Here is a 22,050-nt window from a genome sequence, read left to right on the forward strand (position 1 = left end):
AATCAAAAATATTAACATGATTGAATCAACCTGAATACATTAGGCTACACCAACAAAACTAATTTTAAGGGTTAGATCAGGTGAAAATTGTAACAATTGCAGGTTACCACTTTTTACAGTCCAGCATGTCTCCTTTCTGGGTACCTTGTATTATAAATGCCTCACAACAATGTTTTCCCATATTTTTGGATGCTTTAAAATTCTGAAGGATTTCAATGAATTAAGAAAAAAGCAAAGTCTGATAATATAACAGTTGCTAAGATGGGATTTGTCAGTAACATTTTTAAAGTGATGTCCTGTGTCAAACTGTTCCTATTATGATAGTATGATATCTACCTGGTTTAGTGCTAAACAGGTAAAGGCATGGATTACCTATTAGTGCAGTAATTCCCAATGTGTGCCAAACAGGCTGCAAGTATCATGAAAGTGGACTATGATTGAGTATTGGTGATTGCATTAGACCTTTGGAAAATATCTAGCTCAAAATCAGATAGCTGCAGGAATTAATTGTCTTAAGAGATTTGTGAACTCTACTTTTCATCTGCATCAATCTCCAGAAATTTATGAGTGTTGATCAGGTGTTTAAAACTTAAAAATGAATGAAGAATGAATGGCAAATGGCATTAACATGAATGATACATATTACGTAACGGACATGATCTTGACATCTTTGTTTGAGAGTGGCGGGATATAATCCAGAAGCTAGAGACAAGCCAAGAGTAGAGATGAATAATTACTACTAATAAATTCATAAATAAATGTTTCCACCTTTCACAGAGTAAGATGTAACTATGTGTCAAAACATATAAATAACAGATTTATTTTATGGTGCTATTGTGACCGGTAATATCTGTTACACTATAGCTGCAATAAAGCTTCATACTTATCTATTTCTGATTAATAAATATGACAAAATACAGTATGTGTTATTTTATATACTTACAAATTAAGATAGTAACCACATCAAGTGGTGTTAAATTGAAGGTTTCATTGTTATTAAATTGCTAAACTGTAACTAAGCAGATATATTTCCTGCAGTGCAGTCATTAATAAACACGTATTATTATTTGCTTCAATGACCCTGCGACCAATCAATATGTTGTTGTTGGCAAAACCAGTTAAAATAGATTATTGGTCATATTTTTTGTGGCATTCGTTCTGAGAGAGAAGACCTGAGAGAAGACTGTACCTGTGGTTCTCTGCTATGTCTCTCGGGATCTCTCTCGTAGCTCTCGGCATAGATGCGGACGGTGGCCCCGGCTCCAGCACCAGAACCACTGAGCCGGAAGATGATCCGGGAAGAGTCAGTAAAAATGATTCTCAGGCCCTGCAGGACAAAAGCAGAAATAGAAATTCAGTTAATGTCAGCACTTACAATACCAGTTACTTAACTTCTAATTTGTCATTTAGCAGATGCTTTTATCAACAGCAACTTACAGAGCCACAGGGGGAATCAAACTATAAATGGTTTACTTTCCACATTAAACTGGGATTGAAGAAAATATTTAACATCTAAAACAACACACTTTATCTTTAATATTACTCCTTTAAAGGGTCGGGGATAGTTCAGCCAAAATGTAAATTCTCTCATCATTTACTCAGCCTCATGCTATCCCAGATGTGTATGACTTTCTTTCTTCAGAAGAACACAAACAAAGATTTTTTTAGAAGAATATCTCACCTCTGTGGGTCTACACAATGCAAGTGAATGGTGATCAAACCTTTGTAGCTCCAAAAATCACATAAAGGAAACATAAAAGTAATCCATACGACTCCAGTGTTTACATCCATGTCTTCTGAAGCGATATAATAGGTGTGGGTGGGAAACAGATAAAAATGCAAGTCCTTTTTTTACTCTAAATCTCTACTTTCACTTTTACATCTGAAAGTCACATGTGGTGCCTGTTTAGTTTTACTTTCACATCTGGAAGTGAAAGTTAAAGTGGAGATTTAGAGTAAAAAAAAAGGACTTAAATATTGTTCTGTTTCCCACCCACATCTATTATATTGCTTCTGAGGACATGGATTTAAACACTGGAGTCGTATGGATTACTTTCATGTTTCCATTATGTGATTTTTGGAGCTACAAAGGGCTGATCACCATTCACTTGCATTGTATGGATCTGCAGAGCTGAGATATTCTTCTGAAAATCTTCATTTGTGCAGAAGAAAGAAAGTCATACACATCTGGGATGGCATGAGCTTAAGTAAATGATGAGAGAATTTTCATTTTTGGGTGAACTATTCCTTTAAGTTATTTCCTCTTTGCTTTAACTTGTTAATTGCTACTTTTTTTAGTTTACTCTCCACTGCTGTTTTACATCATCTCCTTTCATTTGTTTTATTTTGCACTACTGATGTTTTATTTTATTTCTTAATATTAATATTACTTATATTTGCTATTGTTATTAAACATACTATTTTGCACAATTTCTCATTGTATATATCCATGTTGAAAACATAATACATAGATTTATAGACAGACACAGAGAGGGCAAATATGCAAATTCAGGCCAGGTAAAGCATCAATTGGAGCTTCTTTTCCCTCCAACTTTTAACCACGTGGATTCAATTCCCATTGAGTAACCTGAAGTTAAGTGTTTTGCTCAAGGCCACATTTTCATTTTCTTGCAGAATCTTGTTTGAACCTACAACCTTTGAATTATCAGCCCAGATCATTAACTACTAACCTATACCACAATGATTTATCATTTCACAAACGAGAAATGTGAACAACAAATAAAACTGGGTCTACATCAAACATAGTGATGGCACATCCAAGGTGTTGCTTTCTCCTTCAGCTCTTTTGAAACGCAATTTTGTGAAACCAATGCTTTAACTAAATTTCTCACCATATTTGTAGTTCATAATAATCTCCACAAGATGTCACCAAAGACCCTGTGCCAACTCAAACATGACCCAAAAAATCTTTCAACAGTTAAGGACCAAAATAATTATTGCACAGAGTCAGCAAGAGAGATCAAGAGACTGAGGACATCATCACAGGTAAAGATTCATCATAAATTAAGCAAAAAATAAATAAATAAATAAATAAATAAATAAATAAAAAAATAAAAAAAAATAATAATAATATATATATATATATATATATATATATATATATATATATATATATATATATATATATATGCAAAAGAAAACAGTTTTCATTTTTAGAATAATTAATATATATATATATATATATATATATATATATATATATATATATATATATATTTTATTTTTTTTTATTATTATTTTTTTATTTTTTATTTATTTATTATTATTCTAAAAATGAAAACTGTTTTCTTTTGCAACAGGGTTAGGATTTGGGTTAAGGTTGGTCTGTAGCAGTCCATACAGAAATCTGATATATTGCAGTACATGCAAAAAATATATAATATGTATACTTATGTTATGGTTTTCACTGATATAAAAATAGACACCATAGACCGCTTTTTCATTTGTTATAATAAGCTTTATATAACAATAGCACAAGTCTATGCTATGTCCTTATTTATATAGCTAGGTAAACCTGTGTGTATATGTATATGTGTATATATGTGTATATGTGTTTGTGTATGTGTATGTGTATGTGTGTTGTGTGTGTGTGGGCAGTTTTAAGTGGTTTACGAGGACATTTTTTTAGGTTAAAAACTGGTAATTACAAGGGTATTATGCTATGAATGTGGTTTATGAGGACATTTATAGTGTCCCCATAATTTATATCGCTTAAAAAACATACTAAACCATGTTTTATTGAAAATGTAAAAATGCAGAAAATGTTGTGAGGGTTAGGGTTAGGGGTTGGGTTAGGGTTAGGGGATAGAATCTAGAGTTTGTATAGCATAAAAATCATTATGTCTATGGAGAGTCCTCATAATGATAGCTGCACCAACATGTGTGTGAGTGTGTGTGTTTGTGTGTGTGTGTGTATATGTGTGTGTGTATAAATATATATATATATATATGTATGTGTATGTGTATGTGTATGTGTCATCAACTCCGACAGCTGAGTGTCTCTTCAGTGGCCCCCTACAGACCTGCAGAGTGGAGGACCAGGACAGCTGACACAATCTGGCGCTGTGTGGAATGTCTGTTGTAATAATACACAGTCAGCTGTGGAGACGCCAGCCGGATGACTGGAGTGACTGTGCTGCCACGATCAGCGGGGTGACCACTGAGGGTCTGACTGAACAACAGGCCATGACCCGATGTTGGCAGTCACTCCGTCAGGTTATATGTGTCAGTCGTTAAGAGAGAGATGACTCTCATTTAGAGAGAATAATGAAGGTTATTATAAAGCAGACATAACTGAATTGAGAAAGATATATAAATGAGAAGTATGAATGTGTATCATGTCAAAGGCAGTGTATAAAATTATTATTATTATTTTTATTTATTTATTTGCAATATTTATCCACTGGAATTGATTTTCAGGTAAAAGAGCCAATCACCTTTTAGATACAGTCATCACCTGTCAGTTAACTTGAGAACATAGGCTGGACCAGCCTGATAAATATAATTTTTAAGAAGCACAATTTATGATACTATTGTTGTAAGATTTTGCTGTTGATTTGAAATATTCTTGACCAACCGTTTTGGAGATTTCGTTTTTTCCCCATTTAAGAGAGATGAGCAGCCTGGGAGCCCAAAGATGGGGCCAGAGTTTCTAAGCTGCAAAATCTGACATTTCCCCATTTTCTCAGATGAATAATGTGCACTACAGGACCAGTGTGCATATCTGGTTTCTTCTCAAAATCAAAACCATTTACAATGGATCAATTAAAAATAATTTGGCACACATGCTGCAGAGATCCATTTTTCTGTTCTTCAGACAGTTTAAAGCTTGAGAGCAGTTGCAGTTTGGATCTTATTTCCATAATACAAGATATTATCAATGCATGTGATATAGCTGCTTGAGTATTTAGTCAATATAGGTAAGAATATGTTAAAAACTGCAACAACAGCTCATACAGTATTTGTTCATACTGCATCAAACTAACCTGTTTCCTGGAAACACTGCCATCCACTGGGTCGATGTATTCAAAATTATCGGCTTTCTCCACACTGTAGACACTACTGCCCACTGCAAACTTCTGACTCGTGAAGGCTTTATCAGTGATCACAGCCTCCAAATCTCGCATGAGGTAATATGCTGCCCTGCCATCCACACCTTCATAATCAAACCTGTGAGGTACAAAATAAATAAATCCAAAAACACTACAGTGCATCACATTACAAAAAGAAATACAAAAATAACCTGATAAAACTGTATGACTAATTGTTTTTCTTGAAAATTTGGAGTGCTCTCTGGAGGAAATTCACAGGAAGTCTACAAGTACAGCTAAATATGGTAAATGTGGGAAACATGTATGGGAATAGGGAAACAAACCACACAAACGTTAAAGGAATACCGCCTACATTGTCTCAAGGGGATACGCCACATAAAGATTAGGCAGGGTAAAACCTATGAGACTGTGGGTACACAAAGAGATAACCTGAACTGTCCTGAGAGACCTGAAGATTAATAGATACTTCAAATGAAGCTTGGGAAGGATTTGTCAGTTGGCAGGCACTAAAAGCCTTTATTTTAGGTTGAAGGGGTGCGCTCACCTGCAAAAGTAGTTGCGTCCCATTTTGGCCCAGTGATCTCTTACTATTTCCTCCACCCCCTGCTTACGCACAGCCATGATGGACAACCATACCAGAACTGACCACAGGCCATCTTTATCCCGAATGTGGTCCGAGCCTGAGAGAGAAAGAGAGAGAGAGAGAGAGAGAGAGAGAGAGACAGAGAGAGAGAGAGAGATGAAGAGAGACAGAGAGAGTGAGTTTGCCTTACACATTGATGGAAACTCCAATCTAAGGCTTGGATTCGAGTCACAAAAAAAAAAAAAAAAAAAAAAAACGTAAATTGAACTTCAGGTCTTTGGGTCAACAAGGAGAACTATTTTCTCAGAATATCACAACACCGTTTAGATACAAAAGTGCCTTGTGTGCATTCTCTGTTGCATTTTTTCCCCCCTGTGGACATGTGCAATCAGTAACTCACTTTTCAAAGAAATCCTTAGAAATATAAAAAAAAATAATAATAAAAAAAAAAAAAAAAAAAAAAATATATATATATATATATATATATATATATATATATATATATATATAAAATTAAAATATAGCTAATTGATTCTTGAGATAAGGGACAAATCTGAGTTTTTATTTTTTAATACTAAATTAATTTGAAATGGATATATTTGTAGACAAAGGTCTCTAACGAATCATGTAAGAGAATAGGCTTATATAAAAACACTTTTTTTCTGAAAATTGACATTTATTCACTTCATAACTTACATCTTATTGTCATTTGTGTCAACTCTGTCAGACACACTTAAAAGCATTTATTATATTGTTTTTTTTTTTCCACATTTTAGAATAATAGTAAAGTCATCAAAACTATGGAATAACATCAATGGAACTTTGGGAATTATGTTCAAAAATCCAAAATAAATCAAAACTGTGTTATATTTTAGCATCTTCAAAGTAGTCACCCTTTGCCTAGAATTTGCAGACATGTACTCAAGACATTTTCTCAACCAACTTCTTGAGGTATCACCCTGTACAGTATTGAAGGAGTTCCCATCCATGTTCGGCACTTATTGGCTGCTTTTCTTTATTATTTGGTCATCCATTTAAAAAAATTTAAAAAATGTTTTATAATTTTAGTTTTATAATTAAATAAATTAATATGGTGGCACAATTATATTTTTTGTCTACAAAACTAATTTCAAACATTTAAGCATACAACTTCAGATCAAAAGATTTTTAAGATCATGAGAAACATTTCAGTCAAGTGTTTCAAAACTTTTGACCGGTAGTGTATGTATATATATATATATATATATATATATATATATATATATATATATATATATATATATATATATATATATAACATAAAACTTTCCAGACCACGTGTCCTACTGTTGCATCCACCATGAGCAGGAAGTGTGAAAGAGGTACTCAAAGTTATAGCTGACCATGACATTATCTGATTTATTCAGGAATATAAAAAAATCTGACGTAGTTGACTTAAAGTGAGGACACAACTTTGATAGGCAGTTTTTTATGTTTCAAAATATAATTTTAAAGTTTTGTGTTTTTATTTACTTTATGTATTGTTTGATATCTTACACATCCCTATCTTTCATTTTTTATATATATTTATGAATTTGTAGCATTTTTAAACACTTTGTTTGGCAGTTTAACATTGCTGAGGACAGATTAAGTTACATGTGCTTCCAAGTATAAAGCATGCATTTAAAACATTATAATGAAATAAAAAAAATATAAGTAATAAATGCCCTGGGTATACATATTTCCATTAGATTTAACTTTTCCAGTATTTTAATTATTATGAATTTCTTGATTTTTTAAAAAAAGATGACTTTTGTAAGACATGTTTTGTACCTTATCTCAAAAATCAGTGAGCTGCAAGCAGCAATTACTGTATGAGGCTAAGCTCATCAATGTCAGATCTAGGACAAGTAAATCTAATTCCTAAACAGAATATATATATATATATATATATATATATATATATATATATATATATATATATATATATACACAGTTGTGCTCAGAAGTTTGCATACCCTTGGAGAATTGGTAATATATGTACCATTTTTAAAGAAAACCTGAGTGAGCAGGCAAAACACATTTCTTTTATTTCTTATGAATGATTCATATTCAACTGTAGGTTATAACAGAATGGCACAATCATAAAACAAAACATGGCAACAAAGAAAAAAATGAAATGACCCCTGTTCAAAAGTCTGCATACCCTTAGTTCTTAATACTGTGTATTGCCCCCTTTAGCATCAATGACAGCGTGCAGTCTTTTGTAATAGTTGTCTATGAGGCCCCAAATTCTTGCAGGTGGTATAGCTTCCCATTCGTCTTGGCAAAATGCCTCCAGGTCATGCAAAGTCTTTGGTCGTCTTGCATGAACCACACGTTTGAGAGTGGCTAGATGATATTAAGGTCAGGACACTGTGATGGCCGCTACAGAACCTTCACCTTTTTCTGCTGTAACCACTGGAGGATCAACTTGGCTTTGTGCTTAGGGTCGTTGTCGTGCTGGAAAGTCCAAGAGCGTCCAATGTGCAGCTTTTGTGCAGAAGAATGCACATTGTCTGCCAGTATTTTCTGATAACATGCTGCATTTATCTTGCCATCAATTTTCACAAGATTCCCCGTGCATTTAGACCTCACACCCCCCCCAAACATCAGTGAGCCATCACCATGCTTCACAGTGGGGATGGTATTCTTTTCACTATAGGCCTTGTTTACCCCTCTCCAAACATAGCGCTTATGGTTGTGAACATAAAGCTCTATTTTGGTCTTGTCACTCCAAATTACAGTGTGCCAGAAGCTGTGAGGCGTGTCAAGGTGTTGTCGGCATATTGTATCAGGGCTTTTTTGTGGCATTGGTGCAGTAAAGGCTTCTTTCTGGCAATTCGACCATGCAGCTCATTTTTGTTCAAGTATCGTCGTATTGTGCTCCTTGAAACAACCACACCATCTTTTTCCAGAGCAGCCTGTATTTCTCCTGAGGTTACCTGTGGGTTTTTCTTTGTATCCTGAACAATTCTTCTGGCAGTTGTGGCTGAAATCTTTCTTGGTCTACCTGACCTTGGCTTGGTATCAAGAGATCCCAGAATTTTCCACTTCTTAATAAGTGATTGAACAGTACTGACTGGCATATTCAAGGCTTTGGATATCTTTTTATATCCTTTTCCATCTTTATAAATTTCCATTACCTTGTTACACAGGTCTTTTGACAGTTCTTTTCTGCTCCCCATGGCTCAGTATCTAGCCTGCTCAGTGCATCCACGTGAGAGCTAACAAACTCATTGACTATTTATACACAGACACTAATTGCAACTTTGAAAGCCACAGGTGTGGGAAATGAACCTTTAATTGCCATTTAAACCTGTGTGTGTCACCTTGTGTGTCTGTAACAAGGCCAAACATTCAAGGGTATGTAAACTTTTGATCAGGGCCATTTGGGTGATTTCTGTTATCATTATGATTTAAAAAGGAGCCAAACAACTATGTGATAATAAATGGCTTCATATGATCACTACCCTTAAAAAAAAAAACACAAAAAAAAAAAAAAAGAGTTTTGTTGCATGATCAATAATACAGGTGCATCTCAATAAATTAGAATGTCGTGGAAAAGTTCATTTATTTCAGTAATTCAACTCAAATTGTGAAACTCGTGTATTAAATAAATTCAATGCACACAGACTGAAGTAGTTTAAGTCTTTGGTTCTTTTAATTGTGATGATTTTGGCTCACATTTAACAAAAACCCACCAATTCACTATCTCAAAAAATTAGAATACATCATAAGACCAATAAAAAAAACATTTTTAGTGAATTGTTGGCCTTCTGGAAAGTATGTTCATTTACTGTATATGTACTCAATACTTGGTAGGGGCTCCTTTTGCTTTAATTACTGCCTCAATTTGGCGTGGCATGGAGGTGATCAGTTTGTGGCACTGCTGAGGTGGTATGGAAGCCCAGGTTTCTCTGACAGTGGCCTTCAGCTCATCTGCATTTTTTGGTCTCTTGTTTCTCATTTTCCTCTTGACAATACCCCATAGATTCTCTATGGGGTTCAGGTCTGGTGAGTTTGCTGGCCAGTCAAGCACACCAACACCATGGTCATTTAGCCAACTTTTGGTGCTTTTGGCAGTGTGGGCAAGTGCCAAATCCTGCTGGAAAATGAAATCAGCATCTTTAAAAAGCTGGTCAGCAGAAGGAAGCATGAAGTGCTCCAAAATTTCTTGGTAAACGGGTGCAGTGACTTTGGTTTTCAAAAAACACAATGGACCAACACCAGCAGATGACATTGCACCCCAAATCATCACAGGCTGTGGAAACTTAACACTGGACTTCAAGCAACTTGGGCTATGAGCTTCTCCACCCTTCCTCCAGACTCTAGGACCTTGGTTTCCAAATGAAATACGAAACTTGCTCTCATCTGAAAAGAGGACTTTGGAACACTGGGCAACAATCCAGTTCTTCTTCTCCTTAGCCCAGGTAAGACGCCTCTGACGTTGTCTGTGGTTCAGGAGTGGCTTAACAAGAGGAATACGACAACTGTAGCCAAATTCCTTGACACGTCTGTGTGTGGTGGCTCTTGATGCCTTGACCCCAGCCTCAGTCCATTCCTTGTGAAGTTCACCCAAATTCTTGAATCGATTTTGCTTGACAATCATAAGGCTGCGGTTCTCTCGGTTGGTTGCGCATCTTTTTCTTCCACGCTTTTTCCTTCCACTCAACTTTCTGTTAACAGGCTTGGATACAGCACTCTGTGAACAGCCAGCTTCTTTGGCAATGAATGTTTGTGGCTTACCCTCCTTGTGAAGGGTGTCAATGATTGTCTTCTGGACAACTGTCAGATCAGCAGTCTTCCCCATGATTGTGTAGCCTAGTGAACCAAACTGAGAGACCATTTTGAAGGCTCAGGAAACCTTTGCAGGTGTTTTGAGTTGATTAGCTGATTGGCATGTCACCATATTCTAATTTTTTGAGATAGTGAATTGGTGGGTTTTTGTTAAATGTGAGCCAAAATCATCACAATTAAAAGAACCAAAGACTTAAACTACTTCAGTCTGTGTGCACTGAATTTATTTAATACACGAGTTTCACAATTTGAGTTGAATTACTGAAATAAATGAACTTTTCCACGACATTCTAATTTATTGAGATGCACCTGTATTTTCAAAATCAATGCCAAAATTTAACAATTTCTGCCAGGGTATGCAAACTTTTGAGCACAACTGTATATATATATATATATATATATATATATATATATATATATATATATATATATATATATATATATATATATATATTTTTTTTTTTTTTTTTTTTATAGGTGGCACTGTCAACAAACTGCTCAGATACCTTCAGTTCAGGGTGGTAATGAAAAAAAGTTGCATCTCAATCAGTTCACTGGTTCAGGAGTCAAGGCACTGATCAGGGGAAGGCCATTTTTATTAGCAAAACCATTCCAGTGTCCAGTTCGCTCCCTAAAAAATCCAACAATGCACCGTAAAAAGCAGGGAGCATTGTTGCTCACTATGTTCTTTTAAAGGAAGCATCCTCATGTCTTCTGAAGTCTGTCAAGTCGTTAGAAGGCGAGCACAAGTATAAAACTAAAGTCAAAGCCTTATTTTCTCTTTAAAAGAGATATTGTTTGTAATGTCTTTCATCCACAATTACTATGAAAGGGAAACAATCTTTTAAATATTAGGCTATATGTTAAAAGAAGGTTTAAAATACACTCCTTTATATTTTTATTTCTTTATTTAATGTCATTGAGCTTTCATAATAACATTGTACATTTGAATATCTTCAAAGAAAATGCATGACAGAGTCATTTATACAGCAATGTTGTTGATTAATAACAGCTGCACTTGAATGTGCGAGTTCATTACGTGACGCAGGTGATTGAGTCATAAGTGTGTTGCTCAGTGGATAAAAACCCTTGCCAGAGCCCAAAATTGTGTTCATGACAGGGAGCTTGGGAGCTGATTGAGACGCACTGTAAGTTTCGTTTCAATAAGTTACACCATATCCAAAACTGGTATCATTTGACTGCCACTGTCAAATGGGCATGGTTTAATGATCACTCTATGGCGAGTTTGAAAATGTCGGAAAAGCTATTCGGGCGGAAAATTAAATCATGGTGCATATTGAACTCGGCATTAGAGAATTACACTCTTTGTTAAAAGAGTTACATTTTTTGAACACGGTTCAAAAGTTGTAAGCAGAAACATTAGTGCAACTTTGGCGCTAGAAGGTTTGACAGTGTTTTACCACCCATTCCCCTTCCAGTGTGCCACATTACTGAACTTTTTACTGTAAGGTTCTATGGGCTGCCAGTGGGAGGAATAATACGAAAACTAACAGTTACAATAGGTGCCTACACACCACCTAATTAATTGTCCTGCAACAGGATTTATTAAACTAACATACAGCATGTTATAACCAAAAGGCATTTTAAGACCCTGTACACAAACTAAAAGGCTCAGATGGCCCAGATGATAAATCTTTCAAGATGACGGATCTAAATCAAGAGATTAAAGCAAAATGAAACCCCCATTTCTCTGGTCTAGCATTCATCTGCTTGATCATATCTATGTTCAATGTCTCTTTGACTTTGTTCTTTGATCTGGTTTATTTCATGCAATCATATCCGGAGAGACAGAGAATTCATTCATACAGCTGGTCTCAATGCTGAAACATGCTCAGACCTACCGCATATCACATTATCAGCCAAACACTATTCTAAGCCAACATAATAATGTAGTTTTATTGTTTATGTTCATAATAGTTAATATGGTTCAATTCAAAAAGCAGTGACAGAACAACGCATTTTGCATTTTTGCTCTGAAAGTACATTGTTAGTCCACTGACAGTTAGATTTAGGATTGGGGTTTGGGTTAGGGAGAATGGTTAATATAATATGCATTCCTATTGATTGTATCATTTACAACTAAAAATACTTCCTTCTTCGGCCACCTTGGGGGCAGTGACAAAAATGTTGGTTAGCACAGACTGATTTCAGCAACCAAACTTTCGACATGATTCACAGTGCATTCAGTCTGGATAGCATATACTGTGTCGGAAACCGCTTACTCATTCACTATTCACTACATTGTGAATGTCACATAGTTCATTAAATGAGAAAAGAGTGAGCAATAATTTGTGTATTTGGACAGAGCTCCAGACAATATCGCGCACTTTATTTGATGTTGCATTCACATCGGGTCCAATGTCCCTACAACTACTTTGAAGTACTTTGACTGCAAACCATATCTATCTGCTTGTTTGTAAATGACTATTAGCCTAACATCTGTTGTGGATGGGCATAACGTTCCCTCAGCTCAAAAAACATTAAGCATGACGCAGAAGTGTCTTGGTTCACAGCCAAAAGGGAAACAATCTTAACTCCATAAACAAGCTCAACACTCCATAAACGTAACATATTAACATAATAAATCTATAACAGATACCCAATTTAATAGATAACACCATGTGATGAGTGCAAATATGTTTACCAAGGTATGGGATTTATCAAGTCACAAAAGGGTGTTTAGTGCAGTAACCTTTAGTAACCTTTAGTGATGAAAATTCCACAGACAAAAAAGGAAAAGAAAACACTATAGACAAAAGACCTGTGACAACTCTATAATCCTGCAGCAAAGTCAGGACATGGTGAATAATGACTGGACTGCTCTTTTGACACCTAAAGAATGCCTCGTGTCTCCCTCAAGGTCTTAGTGAAGGTGTGAAATCCCAGAGGTTTTACAGAGAGCCAAGTGTGTGTCTGCCCAGCAACATCATTCAGCACTAGCTGGCTATTCCACATTCAGCTGCAAACCAAAACACAACCATTCAACTGCAGAGAGGGGTCACACGCAACATATGTAGCAGAAACAGGCCTAATTATGCATGCATATACTGTAAAGTGGGGACCACTAGTCTGAGACCACTAGTGAAAATGCTTCTATTTAGCATTTTTATAATTTAAAAGCATTTTTCAAGAGCAGAGAGCCAATCATAACAGTGGGCGTTTTCTGTCAAATCTTAAAGGAGAGGCAGCACCAAAACCAAGCATTTCTGAAAGAAGGTCAGAATGAGAGTGGAAAATGATCATGTTTTACAAATATATGCCTTTTTTTTTTTTTTTTGTGCAAAACTTTTCTAATATTATAAGCAAACTTCAAGGAACATATTAAAATAATAAAAGGCATGACCTGTTTAAAGTGATGGTTCACCCATAAATGAATATTCTGTCATCATTTAGACTCACTCTAGTTGTTCCAAACCTGTATGACTTTCTATCTTCTCTGGATCCCAAAACTAGGTGTTAGGCAGAATGTTAGGGGCTCATTCTCTTTCAAAATATGAGAAAAAAGAAGCAATGAAAGTGAATGGTGACATTTTGTCTAACATCTTAATTGTGTTCCATAGAAGAAAGTCATATGTGTTTAGGACATAAGGGTGAATAAAGGCAAATATAATTTTCATTCTTGAAATTTCACAGTAACATACGGTATGAAGGATGACATAGGCTCATGATCCATGCACACAAGGTGTTCATTATAATAATCAGAGTAACTAGTAAGTAATTAGAAGAAACTAGTAACTCGTTACTTGAGTATTTTAATTGGATACTATCTCTTACTCAAGTAATTATTAACATCATTACTTTTACTTCTACTTGAGTATTGTTTTTATATATATATTTTTTTTAAGTATTAGTACTTTTACTTGAGTACAGTTTTTGGCTATTCTACCCACCTCTGGTCACCATTCACTGTCATTGCATATTTTTTTTTTCCACTGAGGCTAACATACTGCCTAACATTTCAACTTTTGTGTTCCATAGAAGAAACAAAGCCATTTGGATTTAAAACAAAAAGAAGTTGAGTAAATAATGAAAGAACTTTCATTTTTGGGTGAACTATCCCACACCCTGTGTGCTTTTGTGACTCATTAGAAAAGAAGAGGAGTGGTAGTTTGCTTTTGCCAGCAGAAATCACTCTCACTTTTTCCCTGTTTCAGATGATTCACCAGACTGTCTTCCTTTTATAGCAGAAGAGCGGTCAAGATTTACAGTACAGCGGAGGCTGAAAAGTCACGCATGGCAGCAAGACTCATCTGGAGTACTGATAAATGAGTTAATGATTGTGCAGCAGTCAATATTCTGACAAATCCGATTTCACAATTAATGCAATGCTGCATGGAATCAGTTTCAATTTAGATTAGATGCTCTTAAATTCAATTAATTACAAATCTATCTGCCTAGATACATAGGCTATTTTACTGAATTTTAAACTCTAAAAGGCTTGAGTACCAGTGCTAGGACTCTGATGGCACCAACCTGTTCCAAAGCTCTCCTCTCCACAGAATGAACACCTCCCGGAGTCCATCAGGTTGCCAAAGAATCTCCAGCCGGTGGGAGTTTCGTAAAGAGCTACTTTCATAGCCTTAGCAACCCTGTAAACAAACAGGAAGCATAAGCACTCCAATTTAATCCCACTTTTATTAGCACAAGTTTAAATCTGAAAGAAAATCTTGCGATATCTCATCGGCTATCACTACTGGCTCATCGGTTATCACACTGGCTATCAATGTTTATACATTGTATAAAGTGAAACCGAGCAGTTGGAGCTATGTCTACCTGATTTGACCTGATCAGCTTGATTCAGTCATACCTGAGTAAAACCACCTTTAAAATAAAATATTGAATAAAACCACTGACTTTTAAAAAAAAAGTACCATGGTACAGTGATGTATTAGATGGTAATGGTACCATGGTACTTTGATTTATGCCATGAGTGATTACCAAATATAATGTACCTCTGAGGTAACTCTGAGGTATTTCAAAGAATAGCATGGTACTACCATATTCCATGTCTAAAAAATATGGAAATACCATGGTACTTTTAGGAACTTTTTTGCTTGTGATTAAAGGAGATGGGGAAAAAGTGGTAGGACAACAGCAGTGGAGAAGCAGATCATGGACTTCCTGTTACTTTCTGCGGCAGAACAGAAATGCCTAATCCATGTTAATCTCTCAATGCAAGATTGCAATAAATGATAGAACACCATGAAATAAGATGAATCTGGTGATAATGATCATTTAATCTGCTCTAAGCAAGAAATTATCCCTCTGCTTTCTACAATTTGTTTGGTATTACATCTAGTATTTGTCCTTTGGACTAATACATTAATCAAACTACATATTTTGTCTTCCTGACACAGTGTCTTTATAAGGCAAATTGCAGAACCAAACAATGCTGATATTTTGGCTGACATTTGCTTTCAGATGAGGCCATGTGCCTGGAGGAGCAAAGAGCACTTTAATCTTCTGTGTGTAGTCTACACCTGTTTAACTTCCTCATACTGTCAAACCCCTGTGAGCTCAAACAGATTTGGAAAATATATGGCTAGTTGACATTAAATACTTTTGGGAATTTGACATGTCCTGCCGTGTGATATTTACATCCATTTACAACTACTTTAAAGGAATAGTGCACCCAAAAATGAAAAGTATTTTTCTCTTATGACAGGAACATATAAGGAGATGTTTTATTGCGCTAAAAACAGTGCAAGTTCTCGCATGAACATGCAAGCCACTGTGAACAAGCCTCTGTTATGCACTCATAAAACTGCATTTGACATTAAATTTTTTACTGAAAAATAATTTCAGTTTCAGTCTGTTTTACCCCAAAATCTATTGTACTGTAAGCCTTCAGAAGACTTGGAATATGGCGCACAAGTCACACTGACTACTTTTTTAGACACTTTTGGGTGATTTTTTTAAACTTTAAAGGGTGACTAATGAAAATGGAAATTCTCTCATCATTTACTCACCCTCATTCCATCCCAGATATGTATGACTTTCTTTCTTCTGCTGAACACAATCGAAGATTTTTAGAAGAATATTTCAGCTCTGTAGGTCCATACAATGTAAGTGAATGGGTGCCAAAATTTTGAAGCTCCAAAATCCACATAAGGGCAAAATAAAAGTACTACAGATGACTCTGGTGGTTAAATCCATATATTCTGTAGCGATTTGATAGGTGTGGGTGAGAAACAGATCAATATTTAAGTCCCTATTTACTATAATTCCTCCTCCCTGCTTCACTTTGTTCTCGTATATCGCCCTCTAATGGGCAGGGAGGAGAATTTATGACAACAAATTACTTGAATATTGATCTGTTTCTCACCCACACCTATCAAATCGTGTCTGAACACACTGGAGTCATATGGATTACTTTTATGCTCCCTTTATGTGGATTTTGGAATTTCACAATTTTGGCACCCATTCACTTGCATTGTGAGGACCTACAGAGTTGAAATATTCGTCTAAATATCTTAATTTGTGTTCTACAGAAGAAAGAAAGTCAAACACATCTGGGATGGCATGAGGGTGAGTAAATCAATTTTCATTTTTGGGTGAACTATCCCTTTAAAGTAAGGCACTATTCACTGCCATTGTATTAAAAAGACAGACAGAGATACTCATTAAAACATTAAGCATATGAAAGAAGGTCATACGCTTCTGGATCAACTTGTGGGTAAGTTAATTATGACAGAATTTTCTTTTTTGTGTGAACTATTCCTTTAAGTGTAAAGAATTGTGTCCAGTTGTGACTATGAAAATGAAAGACGTTGGTGTCAAAGTGAAAAGGATTTAGAAAACAAGTGAAAGAAAGCAATTACAAAGTCTCCTCTGTGTATTGATTTTGGACACTTATACAAAACTATTTCCAGAGACTGCCATTTGGCATTATGGGTAATGAGCTACTAAGATCACATTAGATGAAGGGACAGATGAGAGGGAACCAAAGTAAACGAGGAGAGCTGGGATGCAGCTGTTTACTTATGGGTGGAATTACTAAATATGGGTAAACAAGTGTTATTTACTCAAGGGAAACAGATTAGAATGGAAAGCCTGGCACAGGGACAGAAAACTGACTCTTTAACTTGTTTTCAGTGATTTATTCACATATTTGTGGCCAACAAAAACAGTACTACGCCTAACCTAGCATCTGAAATATGATGTGTGTTCATAGTACATGCATTCACATGTTTGTGATGGCATTTTAATTAACAATTCTGTCTGTTTCTAACATAAAGCTTTTGGAAAATAACACAACTTGATGGATTTTAAAGGAGACACCAACTGTTCTTACCCACAACTAGCAATTGAACCCAATTATCAGCTGGCAGCATGTTGGAGTTGACAGGTTTGGTATACTACCAAAATTGCACTAAAAAGGTTTCCATTTACATTCCACCACTGATTTAAAATATTTTTTAAAGTGAACCTTTGAATACAGAGCTTGAAATTGCTTAATTACAATATAAATAAACAGTTTAAGTACATGACTACCCTAAAGTCTAAATTAGAGAGTAGCATTACACACAGATGAGGCTCACCAAAATTAAAAGGCCTAGATTTTAACAACCAGAAGAACAAAAATATTAACTTTAAGAATGAAACAAACAAGCCACATTTGTCCCTTTCAGTTCAAAGATGCATATACTGTAATATGGGAAAACTAGCAATAAATTATAGAAAAGCTCCGAGAACACTGATTGGGCAAACGCGGCAATCTGTGGTCAAATATTTTTGTGTAATGATCACTACACCAGTCTCCTACACGGTGCTAGCTTGTGGTCTCTTTCTTCTCACAAAATAAAATAATTACAAATAAAATCAATACTTCATGTCCATTTAATCATTTATTTTTGGAAGTAGCCACAATAAATAGGATAATGTACAATCAGTCGGTTGTTAGGGTTTATCTTGTGATAATTACTGGTTGACTGTACATTATCCGTTAGTTAGAAACATTACATGGGAAACCGACATGTTGCTTCAGAGTGTTTGTGTACCCTAAAATTGACCACATTCTGCTAAATTACTAATAAGCGGCATTTCCCATTAGACATTTTTTTAGGTTAGGTTTAGGACTGGGGTTTGGTTAGGGGGTAGGTTTACTAAAATATGTATTTCCTTTGACTGTATTACATCATGCCCAACTAAAAATAAAACTTACTTTTGGCACCACTCTGTGGACATTTTACCTGGAAACTGGTCAACAAGACTTCCAGCTTCAGCCACTGGGGGCAGTGGTTTGATTATCGGGAAGCACAGATCGATTTCAGTGGCAGAACTTTCAACCTACTGTTGCCAAATTCACAGTGTGATCCATTTGTTGTTTAATAGGTTTAACAGTTAAAAGTTTGTTTCTACACAGACTGAATTGTCTTGCCAATATTTCAGCAGTTTAACTTCAGTGTATTGTCACATTGATGGCACAAACTCTATTTCCCTTCCTACGTGTAGAGAGTAAAGCAGATGTTTCCTCTATCTTTCCATTCTTACATCCCTAAACACCCTCGCACATTTAAAGTCACAGCACCTTTCCATAAACACAAAGCTTAGCATACACACACAATATCAGACCTACAGCACACACATGCTCCAACAGATTTATCTCCAGCTCTGCTACTTAACAAACACACACTTCTGAGAGGCCCATAGTATAAACACAGCCACAATCAAGAGCTTGCTCGTCGCCTAAAAAGGTTTACAGCAGAGACGCCTTGCTCCAACAACTCAAACCCCAGACACATTCACACTTCAGGAAAACATGAGTTTAGTTTGACATGAGACAGATTCATGAATAAGGGCCACTCATCAACAAACGGATACATTTCTATCTGACACACTGTAAAAAGTGGTAACCTGCAATTGTTACCTCAAGGACTTATTTTTTACTTGATTTAACCCTTAAAATATGTTTGTTTTTTATTTTTATTTTTTTTTATGTAACCTAATGTATTTAGGTTGATTCATTGATGTTAAATTATATTTTTGAGGTGAATAAAACCAGTTAATTAAGATGTTACCACATGAAGCTAATTTTTTTGTTAACATCTTTTTTTTTTAATTTTTTTTTTTTTTTGTCAGTGCAGCTAAAGCGATTTGAAAGTTGACATATAAGGACACATCTTACCAATTGTCCCTCAACATCGAAGAAATGACCAACTGGAAGACAATAGCTCAAAGTTGAAATAGGAGGTGACTTCAGAGCAGTGGTGTAGGTTTCATTTCAACAGCATTAGCCAAGTAACATTTTTGTTATACTGAGTTTATATTGTTGCTACAACATCTTAGTGCTTTGATTTTGTGTGTAATAACTCAAAATGTTAATCGCATTAACAATGACATTTGCTTGCAACATTTACAGAGTGTTATGTTAATGCAATGCAGATTTGGGTAATGACTCTGGTGCAGCTTCTTTCCTGTCAAACAAGGTGCATGGAGACAGCAAAGTACAAATGGAAAAGATAAATTCAGCAAAAGCTGTTAAAGGGAGAAATGTATTTAATTTAATTTGATTAATAAGCAAGGCACAATATGCAGAAAGCAACTGAATTGTGTCTAGGCTGGGAGGGCCATGGTCACCTTTACTTCTCTCTCATTAACACAATGGAAAACATGAGACTGTGCTTAGCTATGACATCATACATACATCATAAGGCCCAACTCCAGTCCAACCCCAATCTATCTCAGATTCAATCTCTGTCTGTTTATCTTAGCCCCACCAGTAGTTTAGGTCTTGTTAGTAGTGTGTTTCTGACATTACATTATCCTTGCAAAACTTCAGGAAGCTAAATAATTAATCTTCAAACAAAAAAAAAAAAAAACAAAAAAAAATAAAATAAAAATACAATATTAATGGGAAGAAAACGAGTTATATTATGGAGTTAACAATATTCTGGCAATTTTTAATGATTAGCATTACCTCCCATTTGACTGCCAGCATTAAAAAGGGTATTTCAGGTCAGTCAATAAGCAGCCTATGGAAGCGCCAAACTTTAGTACACATTAGAAAAGTGGGTCAGTGGATTTACTTGGCAGTTACAATAGGAACAGAATAAGCTGTCAGTGTATAATGTGCCATTTTGTACATTGTCGTACAGTCAGGTGTCCACAAACTGAAAATATTAACTTTTTTACTTCAGGCAAAGTTAAACCTTTTTTTAAGTTTAAAGGGATAGTTCACCACAAAATGAAGTTCTATCATCATTTACTCACCCTCAAGTTGTTCTCATCCCATTTGGCCCATATGGGTGAACAATACCATTAAGTTTGTTAATAGAAAAAAAGTAAATGTTTGCAGTTTTTCTGCATAAATTGATCTTAAACATCATCTTGTGGTATGAAAACACCATTAATTTCTTACAGCACAAGATGATGTCTCACACCAGGCAGATCTTTACTATGATGCATCCTTCAGGTTATTTTTAGTGGGGTGAATGCTGTGTACAAGAGCGCTGGGTTGAGCTATCACTGTTATTCTTAGGGAGTGAGTCTCTACTCTGTAACCTCTGGCCCCAACACTAATGCTTTTACAGCTTAGTGTCTTGCACCGGACAGAACGAGGGGCAGGAAACTGACTGAGATAATGGAACGGTTCTGAGGGATGATTTCCTCCCTGATCATCAGTTTATCAATTTTGTTGAAAGTCGACAGAGGTAACTTTAAAAAGCTCTGGAGTCTTGCAGTAAGAGCATGCCCACAGACACAGGGACTTCTTCATGCAACAAATAAACAGTCACGTTAATACAGTGATACTATATTACAGTAAAATTCAGGGTTGAATACAACTATGCTCTATCAACAGCATCTGTGCTATCAAATACTGTAATTTCAACCTGTCCATCAGTTTGTTAAAAGAATGGAAAGCGTGATTACGGTACTGCACATAAAATGGAAGTCTACTGTATGGAACGATTGTACAGTACCAGAATCAATGTAAAAAAAGATTTATCACATATATTTAAAAGTATTTAACACTTAAAAAATACATGTTGGTATGAGATGTGAATGACATAATTTCCTACCATCCTCTGAGCAAAGTTATATATACAATTTTTCAACTCCTATCATGACCATGTACAGGTGCATCTCAATAAATTATAATGTCGTGGAAAAGGTAATTTATTTCAGTAATTCAACTCAAATTGTGAAACTCGTGTATTAAATAAATTCAATGCACACAGATTGAAGTAGTTTAAGTCTTTGGTTCTTTTAATTGTGATGATTTTGGCTCACATTTAACAAAAACCCACCAATTCACTATCTCAAAAAATTAGAATATGGTGACATGCCAATCAGCTAATCAACTCAAAACACCTGCAAAGGTTTCCTGAGCCTTCAAAATGGTCTCTCAGTTTGGTTCACTAGGCTACACAATCATGGGGAAGACTGCTGATCTGACAGTTGTCCAGAAGACAATCATTGACACCCTTCACAAGGAGGGTAAGCCACAAACATTCATTGCCAAAGAAGCTGGCTGTTCACAGAGTGCTGTATCCAAGCATGTTAACAGAAAGTTGAGTGGAAGGAAAAAGCGTGGAAGAAAAAGATGCGCAACCA

General features: G+C 35.5%; 1 protein-coding gene across 1 annotated transcript in view; it reads right to left on the reverse strand.

Moving 5' to 3' along the window:
- LOC127424337 (phosphoglucomutase-like protein 5) overlaps positions 1–22,050 on the reverse strand; it is a 36,646-nt gene that overhangs the window by 2,769 nt on the left and 11,827 nt on the right. The window contains exons 7-10 of the mRNA XM_051669422.1: positions 14,968–15,083; positions 5,617–5,752; positions 5,007–5,190; positions 1,190–1,327 (exon numbers count right to left, since the gene is read on the reverse strand). Coding sequence (XP_051525382.1) covers positions 1,190–1,327; positions 5,007–5,190; positions 5,617–5,752; positions 14,968–15,083 — 574 coding nt within the window. The remainder of the gene's footprint in view (positions 1–1,189; positions 1,328–5,006; positions 5,191–5,616; positions 5,753–14,967; positions 15,084–22,050) is intronic.

The sequence above is a fragment of the Myxocyprinus asiaticus genome, chromosome 33 (assembly GCF_019703515.2).
Source record: "Myxocyprinus asiaticus isolate MX2 ecotype Aquarium Trade chromosome 33, UBuf_Myxa_2, whole genome shotgun sequence".
Classification (NCBI taxonomy): domain Eukaryota; kingdom Metazoa; phylum Chordata; class Actinopteri; order Cypriniformes; family Catostomidae; genus Myxocyprinus; species Myxocyprinus asiaticus.